Genomic DNA, 22,697 nt, shown 5'->3' with positions numbered 1-22,697 from the left:
AGTACCTTACCTTACCTTAGGTACCTTACCTACTATTACGAAAATATATCCCATTCCATCCCTATCCCATCCAACCCACACACACACCTCTAGGTACTCGCAGCAATTCTACCAATAACTCGCCCACCGACTAGTCCCCTTAACAACCTCAACAAACTCTCTCGCAATCACGCGATCCGTCTGCTCACTCGGATGCAAAGCATCAAACCACAAAAAGCTATCCGGACTAGAACTTGTCTGACAATTTCCTCCAGTGGCGTTGCAATGGCGATTATAACCTTGAACATCGAGGGGAGCGGTGGTGCCGTTGAGGTAAGAGGTTGGATTATGATAGATGTCGGAGATCTGTATAGGTTTGTATGTTAGTTGAGATGATGACGTTGGATATGGGTGGGTAGGTAGCCAATAGATATGGAAGAAGTAGGGAAAAAAGACTCACCAACCCATAAATATCCATAACAGCAAACTTCCCCTCCTCCAACCCCCTCCCCTTCTCTCCCTTCTTCTTCACCCCTCCCATCTCCAACTCCCAAATCCGATTCACCAACCCCACCTCCTCTCCCAACCTCCCAGCAACCCTCGTCAAATTCTCCGGCGAACCCGCCCACTCTCTCTCCAACCCATCATCGACAAGTCCACTCTCCCTGGTCGCAGAATACAACGGAGCCAACTGCAAAGGAGCAACATTCATCAAAACGAAATATCTCGCACCGGCACGATAGTATAGCTGATGGAAAATTTCCAGCACACAATTCGTGTAGTCGACGATAGTTTTGCCGGGGACTTGGGAGTCGGTGAGAAAGGCGTTGGCGCCGAGGTCGTTGGTTCCGATCCAGAGGGCGTAGATGGTGGAGGTTGGGTCGATGGTCGTGGTGTGGAGGTGATCGGTGAGGAAAGCGGGGAGTTCGTATTCTTGGACAGAAGGGTAGAGGATGGTTTTGTTGAGAGGGACGGTGACGGATCGTGGGGTGAGGGTGTTGGAGCATACGGCGCCTGAGACGGCGTAGTTGTAGAGATTGATGCCATTGGGGTTGGAGGGGGAGTTGCTGGCCGTGTATTGTTTGACGTATTGAGGCCAAGGTCTTCCGCCGCTTGCGGAGTGGTAATTCTGTTGGGTTGAGAAAAGATATATCACAAAAGAAGTAAGTAAGTGAGACATGTGACAATCACACTACAGATACACAAGATGCTCTTCTTTTCCTCATTTCTTTCCTCTCTTATTTCTCCCGCAACAAAACCAAAAAGATACCACCAGGTACATGTACCTGTAACATGTACCTATAGGTACCTCAACCCGTAAGAAAATTAAAACTCACCCCTGGGTTCTCAAAGCCCACAGGAGGCATTGACCCATTATGCGAACCAATATATCCCCATCGAGAATCATCCGTATAGCTATCACCAAAAGTCACCAACGAGGTGAAATTGTGGAAATCCCAACATGATGAAGGCTGGCTTGAAGGTGGTGGTGATGCGGAGGCGGCAGCAGCAGCAGTACGAGCAAGAAGAGGACAAGAACCTAGCAAAAAGAGTGTAAGAGGAGTAAGCATCTTCGTGGTACGAATAGTGCGGTAGTTGTTGTTAAACCACTAAGCTGCGATGGACAAGTAGATAGACTTGATCGTTACCTTGGGGAGCTTCTTGAGGCCGACATTGGTCTGGGTGAGGGAGCGGACGGAATGATTTAATATAGTAGTAGTTCCAGTGGTAAAAGGATGCCGGCTATGTGTTTGAATTGGGCACGGTTACAAGGTCGAATGATAGACCGAAAGACTTCTGCCGCTCCGCCCCGTCTGCCCCAGCCTTCATCTCATCATCGTGTTACTCGTGTGTTGTTCCCTTCTGACTAAAAACTTACGGATTTAATCTCAATGTCGGGGATGCTTGCGTGCGGGAAAAGCGGGGTGACCCCAATAAGATTCAGCCGGAACTTGAAGTACACCGCATGTATGTTTCCCAGAACCTCCTATGACGAGTGGTAATGCTACTTCTTCCTGTGTTCTTCCTGTGTTCTTTTTGTGTTCTTCTTGTGTTCTTCTTGTGTTCTTTTTCTTCTTCATAACTCATACAATCGTCAAGGAAAAATCAACAATTACCATGCTCTGTCGTTTTCGCGGTATTTCATCACTCCTCGGCCTTTGAACTTTACTGGCGTATCGGGTTGACCACTGTCATAGCCTCCACCTCCCAGTCGGCCATCGTGGTCTAATCTGCCAGTGTCAGGATGATGGTCTCGCGACGGGCGATAGCGATTGTTGTCCCGTCTTCCAGCATGCCTTTGATCGTCGCGTCGTGGACTGGGACGATATCGATCAGTATCGCCGTTTCTGTCCCGATATTGGTTGGGAAGACTTCTCCGTCTGCGCTCCGTGTCGTCTGCATGCTCTTCACGCCTGTCCATGTGTCGAGAGGGTGATGGGCTGCGCTTCCGCTTGTGCAGCGTCGTCGCAGAAGTGTCTGAGCTCTCGTCCTCTTCTTCAATTGCCTTGGAAGCAGATTGCGAATTCGAGCGCGCCCTCGGCCTGCCCCGCAGACCTTCGTCAATCACGCTGTCGCTCTGTCGTCTGCTCCGCCGACCTGTCCGTGGAGGAGTGGTGCCAGTGTCCATCTCATCATCCGAGATATCGCTCTTTCGTCTCCGGCCCCGGTCATCGCCGGGGGACTCTAGTGCCTGAATGTCTCGCACTGAATCATGCTTGTGCTTCTGCTTCTGCTTCTTCTCCAGCTCCCCACATCTGGATACCAGAACAGGCTCTGTTGGCATGTCGTTCTTGTCGACTGCGACCTTGGCTATCCGCTCTAGCGTCTCTTCGCCGGAAACCAGTCGTCCAAAGATTGTGTGTTTTCCAGACAAATGCGGGCATGGCTCTAGCGTGATGAAGAATCTAAGAAGATTCCAGTCAGCATCCTCTTCTACAGCCTCATTCTTCAAGCACATGGGCAAATACTTACTGACTGCCATTGGTATCTCTCCCTCGATTTGCCGAGCAGACCAAGCCAGCGGCGTCCATTTCTCGCCAGTCAAGGTACTCATCTTCGAACGCTCCGCCATAGATGCTCGTGATACCAGTTCCATCGCCTTTGGCAATGTCTCCGCCCTGCACCATGAACTCATCAATGACGCGGTGGAATGGAACCTTGGCGTATGACAGTTCGTCATGTTCGCCAGTGCACAACTGTCGAAAGCTGTCACCGAGTCAGTCAGTACCGCTATGTATGTGTTTTGTGGTGACTCGAGATGCAAGGGCACGTGCTCACTTCTCACAAGTCTTCGGTGTATAATCCGAGAAAAGTTCAATAGTGAGTCGACCAGCAGGCTCCTCGCCGATGCTGATGTCCAGGAAGACTCGGGGCCTGTTAGTGGCAGCGGCCATAATGGTAGTTGTTGGAAGTCGACTCCTCCCTCGTAGCGAGACAAGCGATGGAGTTCAGGAGGCTGAGAGCGAAGAAGAAGCAGAAGAGAGTGGAGAGTGGAAGAAGGTCTGTGTGTGAAAGTGAAAGAGTGAGCTCATGCAGGAAGATGACGCTAGAAGTGTCAGCGTAAACCTGGGGTGCAGCTGTAGCCGAACTGTCTTTTTTTCTCTTTTTACGCAACTGGACCAGGACAAGTCACATGTAAGTGTCTACTGTCTAGGTACTGTAGGTACCTGAGGTTGACGTGTGTTGACTTGCATAGAACTACTGTACATCTATGTTTCGGCAGATGGCAGCTCTCCGACTCGCCCTCGCCGTCCCCCCTTTTTGCCGTCGACAGTGAGGTAGGTCTCTTTGATATTTATGGCTCCGGCAGGTTCAGGAGACGATAGCTACATATCTGACCTGACCTTACCTGACTTTACTACAACGTTCTTCGACTCGAAACCGGGAGCATGATGTCAGGAGACCTCCTCACGCGACTCGTTTGGAGGAGAAGCCGGATAGAGACAACATTCACGTAGAGACTAGAGAGTACATGCTGCCTACATCGAGTCATCGGCATCGGATAGTTCTACAGCTAATGTACCTACATGTACCTGTTGGTTCTACAGGGTTTGGCTGGCCTGGAAGTTCCATGCGAAATCCAACCCTTCTCCACGCCCAGATCTACAGTAGTTCTTATAGGCTGGACCGGAAACCTGGATGACTGTATTGTATGACTGTACTACTTGCATCTTTGTTGGGGGGAACCTATAATGGATGTATACATGTCGTGGGAAATCTTCTATTTTCCAGCAGCAGCAGCAGCAGCACGGCTACTACCCACCTGTACCTCTCCTTCAATCCTTATTCCCCTGCTTCCGGCAGCAGAGGAACACACAACATCATCAACGGAATCCCCCAACCCACACCACTCCTCACTCCCCACGGCCCTCCCCAGACCTTCTTCTCCGCCACAACATCCCACTGCAGCGCCTCTTCCACCCTCCGCCGTTGCACCTCCACCGGAGCAGCCTGTTTCACCACGACACCAATACTCTCGTCATGGTGCTGTCGGCGGTGACGGCGGTGGTGTTGGTTATGCCGATCCGCACCTGAAGCCCGATAATCCACCACACTCAAAATCGGACAGACAGTCACTCCGCCACGTGTCGAATGCGTCTCTCCCAGTTTTAAAAAAGCAGAAAGTTCTGCTCGATGTAGAGCTGTGGGCGTACTCGAAAAGTACTGGGAATATTCTTGCCATCCATCGAGCCAGACGTGAAGACGAATGGTCTTGAGTTTGGGGAAAATGCGTTGTGCTATCGTGATCAATTCGGGTAGGATGCTTGATGGAGAGATGAGGGAATCATCATCTCCTTTTTGATTATCTTTCGGTTCATCTCCATCTCCTTCAGACATCAAGTCCGAAAAACAACTTTTCACATGCTGGAGTTCCAAAACTCGCAAATGACTGACGAGTGCAGGGGAAAGTCCAGCTTGAATAGCAGTGAGCTGAGAGAAAAAGTGGCGCGGGTGATACTTTTTTCCGAATCCAAAAGTAATAGAGAGCATCTGCTGATGTTCCGTCGCACATGCCAGGTTGGTGAGTTCGTAATGGAATTGTCGACAGAGAAGTAGGGGAGAAGAGATGTCGGAATAGCTGATGAGGTAGATTTCGTGGTTGGGAATGTGGCGGAGTTGATGGGGTCGTCTTTGATTACTGCTCTCGGAGGGGGAGGAAGAGGAGTGGTTGTCCCGGAGGAGGATGTAATGGTATACATGATCGCGAAGTTCTCGTGGTAATTTGCAGAGGATGCACGGCACATCAGGACGGACGTGTTTGTGAGAGAGCATCGTATCGATAAGGTAGTGATGAGATGCGAAAGGAGGACGTAGGTAAGGTAGGTCTGAGAGGCTGTTTGATTCCGCCACCAACGTAGACAGACTCTTACAGAATGAACGACTGTCGTACTCGGATCAATGGGCAAAAGGGTGGTACTAGGAGGTATATGCTTGGCGGACATTCAGGATTCAAGTGCTCGAGGAGTCGAGGCCTGCTAGAGTCCAGACGTTGAGCCATTGATATATGCCGATGACCTGCAGTGCACCATAAGCCCAATGGAGTAGAGTTCAGGCGCAGCAACCGCCAGAAACTCGCTGTCTACCAGGCCACCACATCTTGCATAACATATACGCGGAGGTCCGGCTGCTGTGGTATACACTTGTGCTACGTGACAAGTTTCCATGATGTGGCATGGACCACGCCGGAAAAAAAAAAGGTGCAGCCAGCCGCTCGGGTCAATTATACGCAGATTTGCCTCGCTATCAATCACATCAACGACACTGCTAGTGACACGCCGGGACACTCACCAGCTCCGCGGCAAGTAAGACCGCTCTGACAGGCAACAAGTCATCTGAGTTCATGCAATGTTATCGTGATCTGCACACCAAACTTTTCTACAGACGACAACGATTTCAGCCAATCTCCCCCACGATCTGTTTTGCTTGACCTGTCAATCAAAAAACCGTTTGAAAGAAAGCCAGCCTGGGTGTCCTGCCGCATGCTCTTTAGATGTAACGCTCAAAATCTCGCTGTTCAAAACCATGCTCCATCTACTGAGCACCACTCCTTGTAGTTCTCTTGTTGACTTCGGCCTGCGCCTTATCCGCACCAGATGCAACAGCATCGGCAACATCATTCTTCGTCTTCTGTGCGGCGTCCTTGGCCTGGTTGGCCTTTGCCTTGATCTGCTCCTTGCTTGGGGCGGCAGAACCACCGAGGCCGAAGAGGAGGACGAGGAGGGTAACGAGGGTGACACCGATGGCGCCAGACACCTCTGGGACGAACGTAATAGCCTCCATTGGGCTCTTCTGGAACAGCTCAATGAACAGAGCAGTCTTCTCCTTGACGAAGAGGACTGGGTCCTCGAGGAAGACGAGGTCGGATGGGGACTTCTTGTCGTCAGCGGCTGGCTTAGCAGCCTTCTCGGCGGCCTCCTCGTTGGGCTTCTTGATGTCGAAGGTCTCCTTCTGGAAAGTCTTGGCTTGTGCCTCGTCGTGTCCGATGTAGATGTTGTCGAAGAGGATGTTCTCGTTCATTGACCAAAGCTCGAAACCAATCTGATTATATGTTAGCACACATGCAATGCAAGCAGCAGACCTCAATACGTACAGCTCCAATGGGCTCAAAGTTAGCTGGGGTCTTGTCCTCGAAGTAATCTGGGTTTGCAATCTTGCGTGGCTTCCACACTCCCTTGTACAGTGGGTTGTCAATGAGAGGAGCAGACCACTTGCCCTTGTAGGCAGGGTTCTTGATCATTGGCTTCTCCCATGGGCCACATCCAGAGACTTCCTCACACTTGGGGTTAGAGATTTGTGGTGCGATCCAATCGCCGTCCTCCTCGTCATCCCAATCTTCTGGCTTGGTGGCCTCTGGGTCTGGGATGGTCAATGGCTCGCTCTCCAACCAGTCTTCTGGCTTCTCGGCGGACTCGTCAATGATCTCGTATGGAGCATCCTCATCCCAGTCTTCCGGTTTGGAGGCTTCTGGGTCCACAATCTTGGCCTCGTCGACCCAAGTCTCAGGCTTCTTGTCGTCCTTGTCATCGATCTCGGTAGGTGGGTTGACGGCCGGGGTGAAGTCCTCGAGGAGAGTGCCGTTCTTGGAAGACTCGCCGTTAATCAGAACCTCGAAGGACTGGTCTGGGCGAACAATAAGAGTGTACAAGTTGGTGAGCTTGTTGATCTTGGCCGGTGGGGCTGCGTTCATGTGCTTCTCCTCGTACTCGCCAGTCTTGGGGTTCTTGTGTTGGAAGATGAAGTGAACCTTGTTGGTGGCGCCACACTTGTCAGGACCGAACATGATCACGTATGGCGAGGCATTGGAGAACTCGTCCTGGGACAGAGCGGCGTTCTCGCGGAGGAGCTTCAAATAAGCACCACCACACTCGAGGTGGTTCTGAAGCTTGACTTCATACTGAACCACGAGCGTCTTGTCCTTGTTGTCAATGGGTGCGTCGAACTTGGCGGAGATGGCGTGGTGAGCAGCCTTGTCCTTGAGCACAAGACCCTTATCACCCTGGAGGCCTTTGAAGACGGTGGGCTCCTCGACCTCCCAGTTGCCAACGTACTGCCACTCCTCCTCGGTGTTCTCCTTCTTTGCGTGCGATGCCTTCCACCTCGCATCCCAGCCGTCTGTGAATTGTTCCACGAAGGCAGCCTTCAGTGTGGTGGGCTATAAGGATAAGGTTAGCTGGCTAGTATAGTCGGAAGGCTTGAGTCGAGTCGAGGCCAATACATACTGTGAATGCAGGCAGAGCAGCCTCGAGGGCAGCCGCTGCGGACTCGGTGGTGTCCTCATCGGCGGCATACGCAGTGGCTGCAACAGCGCCGAGCGCGAGAAGTGAGTTGAACTTCATCGTTGCCGGTCAATGGCAGTGTAGAAGGGAGGGCGGTGGGAGATGAATGATGGGCGAGAAGTGAGTGGAAGGTGGCAAGTCGGGGGAGAAGAGGTTTCCAGAGACGAGTTTATAAAGTTGCGCCGCAATAATTGTGTACAGCTGTCCTGGCAAGCAAGGTGTCCACTTTCGCGGAGCAAGCTTCGGCCTGCATCCTCTAGAACTAGATCGAAGGTATCCAACCGGGACCCCCTCCCCTCTTCCGTCCTCCGTGCCCGCGTCTCATTTGCACGTGAAATGGCGGAGTTGGAATTTTATATACCTCCTAAGGATTTGGTGTCATTGTCTTTGTTTAGACGTGCCGCCATTGATTTACTGTTGACAAGCACAAATTGTCTACCACATCTGCGGCTAGAGGAGTCACATGATCGTGTTGATGTTTGTTCAGCTGACGATGCTCTCTGCTCACGGCTCGAGTGTAATGTCTGGAACGCCATATTCTACATGCACCTGTAGTTCTAGCCCTCTAGTTCATCAATTGTTCATACAGCCGGCGCATCGTCGTCAGCTCGCGCATCAATCAATCAGCTCAACAAGACCTCCTCAGCCTTGAACAGCTCCAAATTCGGCGGCTCTCTCAGCACCCTCGCATTCCTCACAACTCTCACCTCAGCAGCCCTGGTCAACCTCAAGTGCCTTTCCGTCTCTCTCGCCTTTTCCCCTGCCTCGCCCTTGCCCTCATTCATCTCTGGCGGCGCGTCCAGAGACCGCTTGACAGCCTCATAATGCCTCGCGGTATCCTTCAACACCGCGCCCATACTAGCCAGTACCTTCTCCGTAGCCTTCGCAAGCGGCAGTTCGCACCCTTTGACATGATCCTCGCTCTTCCAGCTAGGCCGATCAAGCACATTACCAGCTTGTGCAGCCTCTCGCAATCGAGCTACGAGTAGAGCGGCGAACATGTCTCCCGTTCCAGAGAAGAATACAGGGAGCGCGGGCACTGTCACGCGAAACAATCGTGGCGTGCCCGTTGATGTCGCTGTGCTTCCAATCACACTCAACATCGCTTGTTGCCCATCACTCTTCTGTCCCTCCTCTTCTCCAGCGGATGTGCTTGCAGGTAATCGTATGGACGTGACAACTACATTCGGACAGCCCTTCTCATGCAGTTTCGCAATCGCATCTCTCATCGATCCCAAATCCCGTATCTTGATCTCCGATAACAGTTCTGCTTCGAACTGATTAGGCAATACGAGATCCGCATCTTTCAACAAACTCTTATACTCAGGCACCGTATCCTCAGCCACATATATCCTGCCATTGTCTCCCATCACAGGATCCAGAACCCAGAAGAACGAGCCAGGCTTGGTGCTCGATGCGAGTTTCTGTTTGCGTGCAATCTTTCCCACTTCCTCGACGAGTGCGGCAGAGGGACAGTAGCCAGAAAGCATCATGTCGAAATCGTCAAGTCTCGTCTCCTGGAGGCCAGCGTAGAGGTCTGCGACTTCCGAGGGGGTCGATTTGCGACCTTTGAAGGCCCGGTAGGCGACATGGTTACCTAGTTTTCTCTTCGTGAACATGAGACACAGAATGCAACCAGGCAGGTGTTCAGCATACTGTAATTCACGGTATGGATTGCCGAAACCTCACAGCCGAGAGTTTGCATGCAAAATGTGGCCATGGTGTTACCGACGTAGCTTGGGAATGCTCAGCCTGTGCTCTGCGGTCACTATTCTTCTCCTGCAACACTTACCCAGATGTCACCTTTGGCAGCCATTAGCTTATCGTTCTCACCTACAGGAGCGAGGGAGAGCACCCACATGGCTGGCAACGGCCAGAACGTGAGTCTCCGGCACATCGAGATCGCTAGTGTCGGTCATGATCACTGTGCCTGCCTAAGAGTGAAATGATGTGGTGTATGAGTCTTCAGGTGTGTGTGTGTGTAATTTATTCGATGTTTGTCGAAAACTATCGGGACCTAATCGACAAAGACATGGGTGGGGCTTCTCCTCGGTGCGTCGGCCGCGCTGATTCTACTCCTCCGTCTTCCGTCTCGGCTTACCTGTATGCCTTGCTTTTTACTGGTGACGCTGCCATATCGCTGCCTCTCGTATACGGCTCGTCCAACATTATTCATGCTCGACCATATCTTGCCACGCGTGCTCTCGTGTGTCGATCGTATCTTTTCTCAGACTTGGCAGCGAACATCGGCGCAGACTGTAGACCGCCATTCGTGCAATGCTTTCCCGCTTCGTAGTGACATGTTTCTCTTACTCCTCATCACCGATCTGTAACGTCTGATTAGCGCACAATGATCAATCCATCTTGGATCGGTATGCCTTACCTTTGGTGCGAGGTAGAATCGCAAATAGGAGTTGTTGCTCAGACCGTACTCCACAAGCAGAGGCACTTCATTGCTTAAGCACAGTTTGACTTGTTGACTCAGGCCGCTAGCCTTGCAGAAGTTCAGCAGGTACTTGAGGGAGAAAGTGAGCGCTACAGGCTCCGTAAGGTTGATCTCGATGTTATTATCTGGCTTGTCGACGTTGGTGTGCGAGCGAAGCGTGACGGATCCGTTTCCAATATCGCCGTTGCACTTGAAGCTGACGCCGTCTTTTGTGCACTCGATCGAGACTAGCTGGAGTATCAGTGCTCTGCATGCAACGGTCTTTCTCCTCTAACGTACCAGACTCTGAAAGCGCAGACAGATCCCTCGTAATGCGCTGGAACTCTGAGCTGGGCAGCGCAATCGTGGCCGAGTACTCGGTGTCCGGAATGCCCAAGTGCTCTTGATCGATATCCATCAACTTGATATCGTACTCGCTGATCCTGTCACTCTCCGCACTCTCGAATGTGAAATTGACCACATCTGGTGCGTCCTCCGCCTTCATGGTCAAGATGTCTTCCGTCTGCGCACATCGTAGGACTTTGGTAAGCGAGGTCAGGTTGATACCGAGGGCGATGTTTCGGTCGCAGCGGAAAGGTGAGAAGGACTCTGACTTGAGCATCATGGATACCAGGGCAACGTGAGAGTTGTCCATGGCTTGAAGCGCGATGCCAGAGTCATTGCAGTCGAAGTTGCAATCTTGCACCAGATCCTTGATGGCATCCACAACCTAGAACATCGCGTCAGCTGTATATCCTAGACCGTGAACGGGACCTTCGTTGTGCTGTGTATACCTTCTTCAACAAGGCGGCCTGCTCGAGACGTGCTTCCAGCACTGTCTAGTTGTCAGTTGTGTCTCGAGCATGCTGTGGCGAATGAAGCGTACTTTTGGCGGTGGGTGTTGTGGGCTTAAGTGTTGGGTGGAGACTGTGTGGGCTTTCGTGAAGGTGTAAAGCGCTGTGTACACGAGAATTGTTGAGTTTGTGACGGGAGGTATGTATTGAAACGAAGGTGGAGCTGCGCGACACTTTGTAAATTGAGAAGGCACGCGACGGGTTCGCGAGACGCGACTTCTTGGCATCATAATTTGATTAGAAATATTGATTCAGCAGACGGCAAAGGCATTGAAAGGAGCGTGCACGGATAAAGCATGCGTAAAATTGTGCACATATCATCGCTTTCTTCCAGTCTCTGACAGAGGCCAAGCCATTGGCCTAGAGACCAGTGCTATCGAGTGACTAATGGCCTTCCACATGGCTCTATTCCTCCGTTCCATCGCGCATGGCGTACCTCAGGACCATGCTGGCTCTCACTCTGAGCAGACCTGGTCCATAATCAAAACCAGCCATGCCTTCAGCATCCTCTTTCGTCCTTTCTTCCCCTCAAAGCCCTGGGTTCTCAACATCGCCTAATATCTCAAGACTTACACAGCCCATAAAACAGCGTCCAAGTCAACACAAAACTCATCAACCCCCCAAACAAATCCCCCACCCACAACTCGCTCACCACCTGAAAGAAGAACTTCTCGGGTTTCTGTTCAGCTTTCAACCCAAATATCAACAAAGAAACTATAGCAGTTCCCACGAAATAGAAAATGAACCCGGGAAAGGATTCTAATCCCAAAGTCCCGGCTGCTACGCCGAAGAGAGAGGCTGTCAGTGACCGGATGTTGGATATTGTCTGGATTTGAAAAGTGGTTAGTCGGGCGCTTTGTTCTATGGTGTATCGGGAGCATCGGGGTTACGTACTCGGACATTGTGTTGGACACTTTCTGGGACGATGGGGCTGAGCTGGAGGGCTCGTTCGTCTATCATTTCGTCACCTTGCTTGCGATATGCTGTGTTTTTTCCAAGTGGTACTCTGGTGCAAGGCAGCTCACTTGGGGCGGGTGTGGCTCAGGAGGTACTGGTATTGGTGGCTTCTTGTTCTTGTCCTATGGCTTACGATGTGTGGCTTGCGCGACCTTCTCGGATGTCGTCCCGGTATCGCATCAATATTTTCGAGGCGGATGTTCGTCTGTTCTTGCTGCCGGAACTCCCTGGTACATGTAGTGTCTCCTGTTGGTGATGGTGGTTGTAGTGTCGTAGTTGCGGGTCGGCATCTGGAGATGGAGATGCCGGGATGACGGACGGCAATCTTGGCTTGGCAGACATCCAGCACTTCACTACAAGGTGGAACCTCCTAATGTACTACAACAATACCTACAAACGTAGCTTCTGCTCTGTTTTGCCGAGATCCAACTCAGTAGGGCGAAATGCTTACGGAATCAATTGTAACTACAGGTACCTACATGCTTGGCGGGTCAAAAAGCCAAGAATTTGATATTTACTTAAGGGTGCAACGAATACTGGCTCCTAGCTGTCGACCGTTAAGGACGCTTTCTCCGCCATATATGTGCTATCTTTGTGGAATCAACTCATAAGCGTGTCCTCACGCAACCCACACTTCCGCTTATTGCTTAGCACTCGTGTCAACGTCCGGGCTCCAATGACTGGATCATCCTTTTCACCCCCCACGAAAACAGGCTGAACTGTTCCCAACTCCACCCCGAGTATTGGTCTCGCTGCTGTTTACAACGACGTAACGGCCCTCCCGGATCAAACCGATATCATCAATGTCAATCTCCCCAGGCTTGGACTGCCCGTTGCGTCGAGACAATTCGTGTACTCGACCCGGACGATGATCGTGTGGGCGGAGAGACTTTTGTAGTGATCCATGGCTAGGAGGACACCGATCCGGGATGCGCCAACGATCACTTGTTGAGCTAGGACACCAAAAGCTAGGAGACCGCACAGGATGATGAAAGCGACAAGGGCGAGCGCCGTTGTGTTGGAGGAGATCCATATCATCCATGTTTCCACTGTATCAATCTGCATAGACCAGTCACTGGGGGATCGCGAGGACTCAAGACTCGTCCTTTTATATGACCAGAATCCTGCGTCACAGCAGTGGCGGTGAGGCGTATAGTCATTACACTCGCCAAAGTAACGGCACTACGCCAGATCAGCGGACGCTCCCGTAGCGTGTTCGATATCTGATTTAGGCTGGTATTACATAGATTGATGCGCTGCTCCTCGTCCATCATGCTTGTTTTGATCAGGTGGGCGATGCGACTGACCAATGCGGCTTTCTGATGCTAAAGTCGGCGACACTGAATTGTGAGTGGGCTTTCATAGTGTCAGGTGGTTCTGAATGTCTCGTCGCATAAGACTGGCTTCCAGCGTGCGTGTGAACTTTCAACCACGAGACCACGCTTCTCTCCAGCGGATAAGCGTCTCTTTTCGCGGAAGTGCATTTCGGAATGAACGAAGATATATGCCTGGAAGCAGCAAAGCGAGCGATGCTTTCACAGTTAGACTATAGTACTCACAGTCGGAACTGGCACTTGATGCTCAGAGATCTCCTAAGAACAGTGTTGCTGCAGTGTACATACCGCCTCCAAGATAGTGCGAAGCCTTGCTATATCTGGCCCGGAGGCCGGAGCTATAGGTCATCGACGTCAAGCACGACGTAAGCTCGAGCAAATGTCGACCCTGAAGGCAGACGCGGATTTCGAGGCTTGAGGATCGACAGGGACAGCACAGCCACAACTTACTAGAGCCTAGAGGAACCGTTAAACGTATTATTCTATCAGCATACGAGTAACGAGGGACTTAGACAGCCGATTTATACCTGCAATATCGTGTACTTCGTACAGCCTCAGGAATTTAGGCCACATTCAAGTCCGACCTGTTTGTATGAACGAGCAGACGAAGACCGACTCGTCCCAGCCATGTCTTGCATACCGCTCGACCTCCGTACACCGGATGCTGGGGCTCACCTCTTCACCGCCGCTACAGAGGCGGCGTGGCTCCATGCCGAAATTCTCAGTGCGTCGACGGTCGGGAAATAGAATAATATAAGTACATGTAATTGCGGCGTATTTTAATACAGGTATCTCCCTAGGACTCAGGAGGTAGTAGGCGGAGGTACGGACCCCGATAATACGGTGATAAATCATAAGGTACCTAATGATGCTGTTCTGGCGCGGCAAGATCTTAGATGAGACGTTGGCGGGGAGTTGTTCTGGTCAATTTTAGATGCACATCCCTGCACACATGACATTGTCAGGAGTCAATCAGACGCGCTCGCTCCATGGTTCTGCGCATGGCCGCATGCGATCGATCTCGTGCACAAAGTTCTTGAAGGCAACGGCGCACACGCGCATCTCACTCAATTTCACCTCACCTACCTATACATCCTCCTCAACCCTTCCGCCTCATCTGCGATAGAAAGACTCCCTCTCTCTCGTCACCTCGGCCCCGATATTCGCCAGCAGCTTCAATAAGGTAGTAGGAGGTAGTCCATCACCAACACCGACGCAGGCCGGGATCGCGGATCTCCCTCTCCAGCCAACCGGGTCCCCAGACTCCTCCCTACTGCAGGCCAACCCACATGCCAACATGTGATATTGATGCAGTCAGGTGAATGGAGACTTTTCATACCGACAGCCCTCTCGCCGCCTATCTCGAAGGTATGCTTTCTACCCCTTGTCCTACCCGTCTCGCTGCAGGAAGCTGACCATAGATCAAGGTGAGGGTACATTCGAGTTCGACGACCACGAAAGCGACGATCGCTTCCCACGAACACCCGAGAACGATTTACACGCCGATTCCTTCGAGCAGTCCTTTGCGCCGCAGGCCAGGCTCGCAGCATTGCCACGTGTCAGGATACCGCAGCTCATACCTGTGCCACCTGGCAAGGAGCCACCGAAAAGTGCAATCACACGAGTACACCATGCCTGGTCTTCTGCGGTGAACTCGAGGTTAGGCGCCTCAGATAATGCCAAGTTTCTGGAGCACTTTCGATATACCATAGTAGCTTCGCAGCTGCTGAACGAGTACCTGGATCATGGATCACTAGCTCCCGCGGCTGCTCTAGCCACGAACCTGGGCTTGAATGGCTGTTCAGAAGAGACGGGAAAGGCGAAGGACACAGCCAATATTGTTGGTGCGCTGTCAGCAGCGACAGTGGCATTCGCATTGGTGTATTTCCTGGACTGGCTGCGCACCCGTCGCGTAAGCAGGAGCAGAGCTGCCATAGTGCTAGGTACAGTCGCAATTGCTGCGTTCATGGGCTACGGATATCTGCGTAAACAATGGCTAGAAAGCCTAAGACATGAAGCAGTCGACGCTGCGACAGGGTTGACGACGAATTGGCAAGCCTTCGAGCTTTCATCTAGCTCTGCATTGGCGTTCGTACAAGAGGTGGAGCTGGTGTCCAAAGGCTACAGGTTGAGCACGCCTCTGCCGCCAGCGTCGAGGATAGAAGAAAGTGGCGCAGCCAGAAGATGTGCGAAGCTGCGGGCTGCTCTATACAAAGCATATGCCAAGACTATCCCGGCATGCATACAGGCGCATACATTGCTACGCACGCTGATTGAAGCGGATGACATTGATAGATACTTTGAGATCTACGACATCAGCCATCAAGATGCGGACGAGGCTTCCGGGCCGGATGCACTTCGTGTGCTGGATGACGATGGAGAGTCACTGAAGTCTTTGCGGGTTTTAAGTTACAGGGCGGGTGTCCTCAGACGAGTAATTCTGTGCTCACTCCTGGCTCTGGACGCCGATGGTGGCAAGCTGGACTTTGCTAGATGGCGAGCAGCGACCAATATCATGGGCGAATTGAGTAAAGCTGTTGCCGGATCTGCGGAGCGGATACGACTGATTTTGAGCGAGATGGAATCCTTCAGGTTGTCATCCCCTGCGCTCAAGGGTGCGCATACTCCCCAGAGAGAGAAGATGCGAGGCCAAGTGCGGAAGATTAGTGCTCTGGGTACTGGCATTCGAGGACTCCAAGCGAAGATGCAAATTCTTCGCGAAGAGACTAATAACTCAATCGAGCACTCGGAAGACCTTACAGACCTGGGACCCACATTGATGGCACAATACGAAGCCATTGGGGCAGATCTACGAGAGCTCCTCCAAGCCTGGGAATCCGGCAGGCAAGCCTTGCAAACCAATATCACACGCCACGAAAGGCGCATATCTATGGCCTCCAGTGGACTTCGCTCGCCTGTCTCGAGCATTGGAGGGCTCACCGCCGTAGACGAAGTCATGGATGGACCCGCTGACGCGCTCAAAGTGCTCAACGGAGACGGCACCAAGAGTCACCGTTCCAGTCTCAACACCACCTCAGACGAGGAAGAGATGGTCTTTGAGGCGGTGGCCATGCCAAGGCAGCGCGCCAGCACATTACTGACCCGCGAGGAGCGCATCACGAAGATGCACGAGCAACGAGCCAAGCAGCAAGAGCTGCGCTCTCAGCGAGATGCGAATACAAGCATGCTCCGCGAGTTGGAGTCTGTGATCAATCTTCGGCCGAAGAAGGATACACCGAATGGCACACATGCCCCCAGAATTACATCGCTGTAAAGCCACACATTGCCGGCCTTGGGCGGAGTGCATCCAGGGCTTGGAACGAAGGTGCTCTGCTGCCAGTATAGCACTGATGAAGCTACACTCTTTTTCTTCTTAGCGCATTGACTTGAAAGCGACGCATTGCTGGTAGAACAGGACATTTGGGGGGATGGCAATTTATCAGGACGGCGCTGAATAAAGGACGCGTCTGGGCCTAGGCGAGGGGGATTCAACGGTTTAACACTCCGAAACGGAACAATATCTCATACAGTAATCTCGCATTTTGCTAATGATCTCTTAATGCTACGGTGAGCCTACCTGCTGGTTGTCGCACGAAGTCCACTTCCATCCCATCAAATCTTCGCCCTCCCCGCCTCCCTCATGACCTCTCTCGTCAACACTTCCCCTTCCTTCTTCACCGCACTCAATCTCCCAATACTCATCAACTTGGCAATCATCTCCTCATCGCCAAAATGGCTATTATGCTCATATTCCGGTTCCTGTCCGTACGCCACCCTTGCAGCATCGACCAAAATCCTCGCTGTCATTCCGAAGACTCGATAGCGTTCCACTTTTCTCGGAGAAGAAGAGTTGATATTTTCATTCTTCATCTTCGGGTTCTCGTAGAATTTTGGGGGTAAAGGTGGTTGTAATGTACTATTACTAGTATTCCTCTTCTGATCCGTCGTCGCCGTCGTCGTCTTTGTATCGTTTTCTTTCTTGCCCTCCTCCTCCTTCTTCTGCATCGCGCCTCCAGGTTTCTTCTCATTCGGATTCCTCGCAGCTGTATATCTCTCCGGTTTCTTACTCGCCAGCCAAACCTCTCCTTTCCTCACAGGTACGAAGAATTGATGCATTCTCCATGCGCTTTCATGCCAACTGTGCCAGCTGCCTTTGTACCACACACCTTCTTCTTCCCCTCCAGATTCCTTCTTCTTCTTCTCCTTCTCCTCCCCCTCTTCAATAGCAGTATCGACATCCAAATCTCGCTCATACAAGAAATTCCTAAAATTCGCTGTAAACACCGCTTCGACCTCTCTCGGATCCAGCTTAGGTAGAATATCCCTGGTCGCATCGGGGTTCAAACCATGTTGGGGACTAGGAGCGGGGGTGCGGAGAAATGCCACACAGGGACGGACTCCCAATTCGGTCATGGCGAGATTTGAGGGGAGTTCGGTGAGGTGTTCGACCGTGTAGCCGGGTGGGAGCTCGGTGTCATTTTGCGGTAGACCAATCTCTTCAAAGGCTTCGCGACGGGCAGTTTGGAAGGGCGTTTCGTGGAGAGTGTCGGCTTTTCCGCCGGGGAGAGCGGCTTGTCCTGCGTCTGTGTGTGTGGGAAGGAAGGTTCAATCTTCTGGAGGTGAATGTGGAATGCGGATGGCATTTGACCTACAGTTTTTGAGGGCGGAACTACGGATTGTTAGGACGACTCGAAGGTCTCCACGTTTGTCGGCGAAGAGGAGGATGAGCACTGCTGCTCTGCGCTTGAGGGGACATCGGTAGTAGTTGGTGGGTGGGGGGATGAATGCTCTCAGGTTTTGAAGCGCCTTCTGTGTGGGATGTCAGTGAGAGTGGATCTGAGGAACAGGAAGAGGTTATGGTGTACCTTCGAAGCGGGTGTGAGGACAGACATGTCGACGCCATCGTCTGCAGAAGAACAGCAGGACAGTCGATGAATAGCATTGAAATCATCACTAACCTGGCGAACGTGAGGCGTCAAACCATATGCAACAATGTCGATCCGGGCCGAGGTCCATCGCGAACTGTCTGGGGTCTCCGGCGCCGAAACGTTCTGCCGTCAACTACCTCCTAGGTACTAGGTAGAGCATCGTCATATTATTACAATACGTGTAGCTTATGTAGCATACCAACCTGCCCCTATGTCGTGTCTAGAATGAGTGAGCGGACCGTGAAAGTCATAGCTGTCCCGTTCATCGCACCTGCTCCCCCCACAGCCCAATTCCTGCATCGTCCCACCTGCTAAATTTCAAAGAGCCTTGCTTGCTTCATGAAAGCATTTGGCGTGCAGCCTTTCACCATGCTCGATCTCAGAGCCGACGGTAGGCATGTTGGGAAATTCCACGAAGACGGCCGTCAACTCATTGTAGTCGGCCATGTCACTCTGTTTCAAGCTGGCTTCCCAAAGCCGACTATCCCATCGTCTGGTGCAACCTCATTGTTCTGACTGTAGCATATCACGATATCGCGCGTCTGTTCTGATATCCTAACACTTCAAACGCTCGGGTCGTGGAAGAGAAAATTGATGTCTCGTGGTCGTAGTCGATTATGCTTCACGAAATCGGCGTCTCCTGGCGGCCCTGCAATGACGGTCAGCATGCCTGGCTGCTCGAAGGCGACAGAGATGAAACTTACGCTCATTCTTGGTGTTGGAGTCCAGCATGCTCTGCAAGCTCAAGCAGATCGACTCGACGTTCTGCACGGGACTCCAGCCCTGCTTGTCGAGCAAGTCCAGGCAGATGATGCCGTTGCTGTAGATGTGTGGATGCATCGGTATCCTCCGCACCGGCTCCGTTAGAAGCATGAACACCACCTCGGGTGGCTCGATTGGATAGCCTGGCGGAAATGTCATCTTCATCCGATACCTCTCTTCGGGATCGTAGAGAGGATTGCCCAGGACTTGGATGTCCATTTTCCACTCTTTCAAGTCATCCGCGGACACGATCGTGATGCCCTTGGGAGTCTCCCTCTGCAGCTTAGCCAACTCTTTCCCCAAGCGCTTCCCCATCATTCCCGCCATGTTGCCTCTTCGCCGGTGGACGTGAAGCGGTGGATCACTGGCGGGCAGGGACAGTGTCGGGGGGCCGGACTAGTGTCGGGGCGAGACTGGACAGCAGGTGATGGTAGAGCACGGTGTATTCCCTGGAGATGTGCAACGCAAACAGGCAGCGCACACAGGCGGTATGGTAGAGGGGGATATTACCTATGGAACAATGAGAGGGCTCGGTGGTGGTTCTGGCGGCGCCAGCACATGCACCGACGCGGGGCTATCAGCTTACATTTGGGACCCCAGTAGAGATACTAGTGCGAAAGTGGGATAGGTGGCGGCATTGGTGGGAGAGTGACAGCAACAGCCCTGTGTGAACTCGATACGAACACCACCTACATAATCCGGTCCATGGCATGTCTCGTCGTCCCAAGTCATCGTAAGCCGAAGCGAACGAGGCCGTAAGCGTGCACACTCATACGACGCGACACGATTCGGGAGCGCAAAGGCACGGCCTGATTTTCCCAGGATCGACAATTAGCTTGAGGCTGAGTCTTGGGCAGAACAGTAGTGAATGCTTCGCCCTGTGGACAGCAACATCGACTGGACGGTGTACCTCTACCTCACTTGCCTAGGTGGGTGACCTTGTTACCGACACTACTGACCACTAAGTTCCCGTCCCAGACAACATTGAAGGTGTTGATCGAAGAAGCAGCATCTGAAACGCCAACCACAACCACATTACTCGCCTGTAACCGTCCGACAGACCGACAGGCAGCGCAGAGAAAAGACAGCAGGAGAAGCCCGTCGTCGAGAAGGGTCATCAGCAGGCGCAGCAGAAGAGCAAGGAGCGGCCTGACGCTGCCGCTCGTGTAGACAACATGTCCCGTGAGTCCTTCCCAGATTGGAAATCTCCCTCTTCCACAGAATACCGCTGCCTGTCTCCGCCATACCACCCGCCTCAAACCGTATTTTGGCCTTTCACCCGCGCATTGATCTCCTACCCAACCTTGAACCTAGCACTCCGGTTTCACCTTGCATCATACCTACGGCCCTATAGTCAACATGTTCGCCCATGCTCACCGCAGTGGCCGCAATACTCCTGATTCTGTGGGACATGGTGGTACATGATCATGAAGAGATCCAGATTCGGCTCCATCAAGCGTGCGATACCAAGCAAATCAAAGCTGACATTGGGCCCTGCAGTACAAGGCATGCTCAACAAGCTACATGGCCAGCCCGAGAGTTACGATCGCAAGTCCAAGTACAAATTCGGGCGAACATTGGGTGCGGGCACCTATGGTATTGTCAAAGAGGCCGATGGGCCCACGGGAAAGGTCGCGGTCAAGATTATCCTAAAGAAGAACGTCAAGGGCAATGATCAGATGGTCTATGATGAGTTGGAGATGCTGCAGACGCTCCAACACCCACACATTGTCAAGTTTGTCGACTGGTTTGAATCGAGGGACAAATACTACATCGTCACACAATTGGCCACAGGTGGAGAGCTCTTTGATCGCATCTGCGACAAGGGCAAGTTCACAGAAAAGGACGCTTCGCAAACGATAAAGCAGGTCCTGGAAGCAGTGGACTATTTGCACTCCAAAGACGTCGTGCATCGCGATCTCAAGCCGGAGAACCTGTTATACCTCACCCGGGAACCAGACTCGGATCTCGTGCTTGCCGACTTTGGCATCGCGAAGCACTTGGACAGCCCAGAGGGCGTGCTGAAGACCATGGCTGGCTCCTTTGGCTATGCCGCGCCAGAAGTCATGCTGAAGAGAGGTCATAGTAAGCCGGTCGACATGTGGTCACTGGGAGTCATCACCTATACACTTCTGTGCGGCTACTCCCCTTTCCGATCGGAATCACTGCAGGATCTTATCGAAGAGTGCAAGAATGGACGAGTGGTCTTCCACGATCGGTATTGGAAGGATGTGTCCAAAGAGGCCAAGTCATTCATTCTCCGACTGCTGAAGCCGGACCCACCTCAACGAGCGACGAGCAAAGAGGCGCTACAGGATCCTTGGATCGCTGGCAAGGTTGCTACCGATCACAACATCCTGCCAGAGATCAAGGCGTACATGGCCACTGCCAAGCTCAAGAGAGGCATTGAGCTCGTCAAGCTCGCCAATCGCATCGAAGCTCTCAAGCTGCAGGAAGATGAAGAAGAGGAGGGGCCGAATGATGCAGATGTTCCTGCAGACGCTCTCGCTGCGGCCGATCAAGCTGCACATGCTCACTCGAGAACTGGCAGTGCCGCTTCTTCAGGTTTGGCAGTACCTGCCGGAGAGCCGCACAGGAAGCGAAGTCTTAGTAAATTGGCGAAGAGTGCGATCTTCAGAGAGGTGAGTTTACGCGCTGCTGTTACTGCTTAAAAGAGGTCGCCTGCTAACGAAGGGAAAAAAGGTCGTGCTCGCAAAAGTGCGCGAAATGAAGGCCGAGGAGGAGAAGACCAAGACATTAAAAGCTGCCACCTCGAAGCAGTGAACCCACAATCATCTCACTAGTGGCAGCTCGGTAACAGGTGGGCTCGGCAGACTGGAAGAGACGAGGAGCGGCTTGGAGTAGTCGGAAATGGTCTTTATGGATGATTAGAAGGAGTGGAAATTGGCTGGGAACCATTTTTTCAGCATGAGCATGAATACTTCAGAACCCATCACGACATGATCATAGCATCAGCATTGTTTCTTTGTAACTCGCCATACAGCGACAGTACCAGCTGTTTAGCATCAATATTCCGCCTGGCTTACTCACGGAGCTCTCCATCCTTCTCGCCAATTTCCTCTTCGGACCATTTTCAGCTTCATAATCATCATGCATGATGCGTCCTACAACGTCTTGCCCTTTCCACTCATGTACCCATTCCCAAAAGCCAACAATCCCACTGTCGCCAGCACCGACAATCCCGTCGGCAGCGGCTTGAATCCACCTTTGATCGCCCTGGGAATGCTCGACCCCGCCAGGACGACGGAGGCGAGGAGTGCTGATTCGATTCCGTAGGATGCGCGGTTCGAGAGACGATAGCCGCCGAGAAGGTAGAGTGCCCCGACGGTACAGCCTGCTGTTACGGATGGGATGGACCCTGTACGGACGTAGCCGGTGATTCCGCCCATGGAGGTCAGGAGGCCGAGGATTATGGAGAGGGTTGAGAGGGACTATATGGGGATTGGGAAAAGTGTTAGATGGGTGACTTCATAGGAGTGGAGGGGCTGGGCTGGAGGGGGGAGAGGGAGGGATGGATGAAGAATATGTACCATTTTGTTGGTGGTTTGAGTAGTTTGTGGAATGGTGGGCTTGGTACTGCTGGACATTGGCGTGTGGTAGGCAAAGAGAGAGAGAGAGACAGTATTGGTACAGTAAGGTGTGAGGTATTGAATCCCGAT

At 52.3% G+C, this 22,697-nt stretch overlaps 13 protein-coding genes across 13 annotated transcripts; 2 read left to right on the top strand and 11 right to left on the bottom strand.

The window, feature by feature from the left end:
- Nucleotides 1-108: 108 nt before the first annotated feature.
- SEPMUDRAFT_119416 (carbohydrate esterase family 16 protein) lies at nt 109-1,550 on the bottom strand (the record flags this gene model as incomplete). The annotated part of the gene is made up of 3 exons (XM_016901505.1): nt 109-345; nt 440-1,108; nt 1,317-1,550. The coding sequence occupies 3 exons, from the start codon at nt 1,548-1,550 to the stop codon at nt 109-111; spliced, it is 1,140 nt and encodes a 379-aa protein (XP_016759024.1).
- A 20-nt stretch (nt 1,551-1,570) lies between these two features.
- Nucleotides 1,571-3,432, bottom strand: SEPMUDRAFT_150857 (Pro_isomerase-domain-containing protein). The gene is made up of 3 exons (XM_016906441.1): nt 3,259-3,432; nt 2,953-3,186; nt 1,571-2,885 (listed from the first exon to the last, which is right to left on the bottom strand). The coding sequence occupies exons 1-3, from the start codon at nt 3,372-3,374 to the stop codon at nt 2,093-2,095; spliced, it is 1,143 nt and encodes a 380-aa protein (XP_016759023.1). The 5' UTR covers nt 3,375-3,432; the 3' UTR covers nt 1,571-2,092.
- A 691-nt stretch (nt 3,433-4,123) lies between these two features.
- On the bottom strand, nt 4,124-5,416 carry SEPMUDRAFT_150856 (uncharacterized protein). Its single transcript, XM_016906440.1, has one exon. It carries the CDS (start codon nt 5,251-5,253, stop codon nt 4,264-4,266), a length of 990 nt encoding a protein of 329 aa, XP_016759022.1. The 5' UTR covers nt 5,254-5,416; the 3' UTR covers nt 4,124-4,263.
- Nucleotides 5,417-5,691: 275 nt separating this feature from the next.
- Nucleotides 5,692-7,893, bottom strand: SEPMUDRAFT_150855 (calreticulin precursor). Its single transcript, XM_016906439.1, has 3 exons — nt 7,701-7,893; nt 6,572-7,633; nt 5,692-6,519 (listed from the first exon to the last, which is right to left on the bottom strand). Exons 1-3 carry the CDS (start codon nt 7,815-7,817, stop codon nt 6,013-6,015), a joined length of 1,686 nt encoding a protein of 561 aa, XP_016759021.1. The 5' UTR covers nt 7,818-7,893; the 3' UTR covers nt 5,692-6,012.
- Nucleotides 7,894-8,320: 427 nt separating this feature from the next.
- Nucleotides 8,321-9,688, bottom strand: SEPMUDRAFT_150853 (Ribokinase-like protein). Its single transcript, XM_016906438.1, has 4 exons — nt 9,617-9,688; nt 9,550-9,560; nt 9,414-9,493; nt 8,321-9,354 (listed from the first exon to the last, which is right to left on the bottom strand). The coding sequence occupies exons 1-4, from the start codon at nt 9,674-9,676 to the stop codon at nt 8,381-8,383; spliced, it is 1,125 nt and encodes a 374-aa protein (XP_016759020.1). The 5' UTR covers nt 9,677-9,688; the 3' UTR covers nt 8,321-8,380.
- A 48-nt stretch (nt 9,689-9,736) lies between these two features.
- SEPMUDRAFT_150852 (putative proliferating cell nuclear antigen) lies at nt 9,737-11,157 on the bottom strand. The gene is made up of 5 exons (XM_016906437.1): nt 11,069-11,157; nt 10,977-11,017; nt 10,483-10,912; nt 10,141-10,430; nt 9,737-10,084 (listed from the first exon to the last, which is right to left on the bottom strand). Coding segments are annotated over exons 1-5 (780 nt in total). The 5' UTR covers nt 11,070-11,157; the 3' UTR covers nt 9,737-10,066.
- A 200-nt stretch (nt 11,158-11,357) lies between these two features.
- SEPMUDRAFT_70444 (uncharacterized protein) lies at nt 11,358-12,240 on the bottom strand. Its single transcript, XM_016909905.1, has 2 exons — nt 11,931-12,240; nt 11,358-11,862 (listed from the first exon to the last, which is right to left on the bottom strand). Exons 1-2 carry the CDS (start codon nt 11,994-11,996, stop codon nt 11,599-11,601), a joined length of 330 nt encoding a protein of 109 aa, XP_016759018.1. The 5' UTR covers nt 11,997-12,240; the 3' UTR covers nt 11,358-11,598.
- A 288-nt stretch (nt 12,241-12,528) lies between these two features.
- On the bottom strand, nt 12,529-13,691 carry SEPMUDRAFT_127480 (uncharacterized protein). Its single transcript, XM_016902147.1, has 3 exons — nt 13,616-13,691; nt 13,237-13,525; nt 12,529-13,175 (listed from the first exon to the last, which is right to left on the bottom strand). Exon 3 carries the CDS (start codon nt 13,056-13,058, stop codon nt 12,780-12,782), a length of 279 nt encoding a protein of 92 aa, XP_016759017.1. The 5' UTR covers nt 13,059-13,175; nt 13,237-13,525; nt 13,616-13,691; the 3' UTR covers nt 12,529-12,779.
- A 771-nt stretch (nt 13,692-14,462) lies between these two features.
- SEPMUDRAFT_150849 (uncharacterized protein) lies at nt 14,463-16,888 on the top strand. The gene is made up of 2 exons (XM_016906436.1): nt 14,463-14,695; nt 14,755-16,888. The coding sequence occupies exons 1-2, from the start codon at nt 14,650-14,652 to the stop codon at nt 16,599-16,601; spliced, it is 1,893 nt and encodes a 630-aa protein (XP_016759016.1). The 5' UTR covers nt 14,463-14,649; the 3' UTR covers nt 16,602-16,888.
- On the bottom strand, nt 16,864-18,239 carry SEPMUDRAFT_150848 (uncharacterized protein). Its single transcript, XM_016906435.1, has 3 exons — nt 18,193-18,239; nt 17,980-18,136; nt 16,864-17,910 (listed from the first exon to the last, which is right to left on the bottom strand). The coding sequence occupies exons 1-3, from the start codon at nt 18,217-18,219 to the stop codon at nt 16,940-16,942; spliced, it is 1,155 nt and encodes a 384-aa protein (XP_016759015.1). The 5' UTR covers nt 18,220-18,239; the 3' UTR covers nt 16,864-16,939.
- A 177-nt stretch (nt 18,240-18,416) lies between these two features.
- On the bottom strand, nt 18,417-19,496 carry SEPMUDRAFT_150847 (UBC-like protein). Its single transcript, XM_016906434.1, has 2 exons — nt 18,960-19,496; nt 18,417-18,904 (listed from the first exon to the last, which is right to left on the bottom strand). The coding sequence occupies exons 1-2, from the start codon at nt 19,342-19,344 to the stop codon at nt 18,819-18,821; spliced, it is 471 nt and encodes a 156-aa protein (XP_016759014.1). The 5' UTR covers nt 19,345-19,496; the 3' UTR covers nt 18,417-18,818.
- A 224-nt stretch (nt 19,497-19,720) lies between these two features.
- Nucleotides 19,721-22,658, top strand: SEPMUDRAFT_150843 (Ca/Cm-dependent protein kinase A). The gene is made up of 5 exons (XM_016906433.1): nt 19,721-19,819; nt 19,875-20,199; nt 20,518-21,659; nt 21,721-22,469; nt 22,569-22,658. Exons 2-4 carry the CDS (start codon nt 20,193-20,195, stop codon nt 21,799-21,801), a joined length of 1,230 nt encoding a protein of 409 aa, XP_016759012.1. The 5' UTR covers nt 19,721-19,819; nt 19,875-20,192; the 3' UTR covers nt 21,802-22,469; nt 22,569-22,658.
- SEPMUDRAFT_119406 (uncharacterized protein) lies at nt 22,143-22,625 on the bottom strand (the record flags this gene model as incomplete). Its single annotated transcript, XM_016901504.1, has 2 exons — nt 22,143-22,469; nt 22,569-22,625. The coding sequence occupies 2 exons, from the start codon at nt 22,623-22,625 to the stop codon at nt 22,143-22,145; spliced, it is 384 nt and encodes a 127-aa protein (XP_016759013.1).
- Nucleotides 22,659-22,697: the final 39 nt, after the last annotated feature.

Source organism: Sphaerulina musiva (genome assembly GCF_000320565.1).
Source record: "Sphaerulina musiva SO2202 unplaced genomic scaffold SEPMUscaffold_8, whole genome shotgun sequence".
NCBI lineage: Eukaryota > Fungi > Ascomycota > Dothideomycetes > Mycosphaerellales > Mycosphaerellaceae > Sphaerulina > Sphaerulina musiva.
This window is presented reverse-complemented; position numbering and strand designations above follow the sequence as displayed.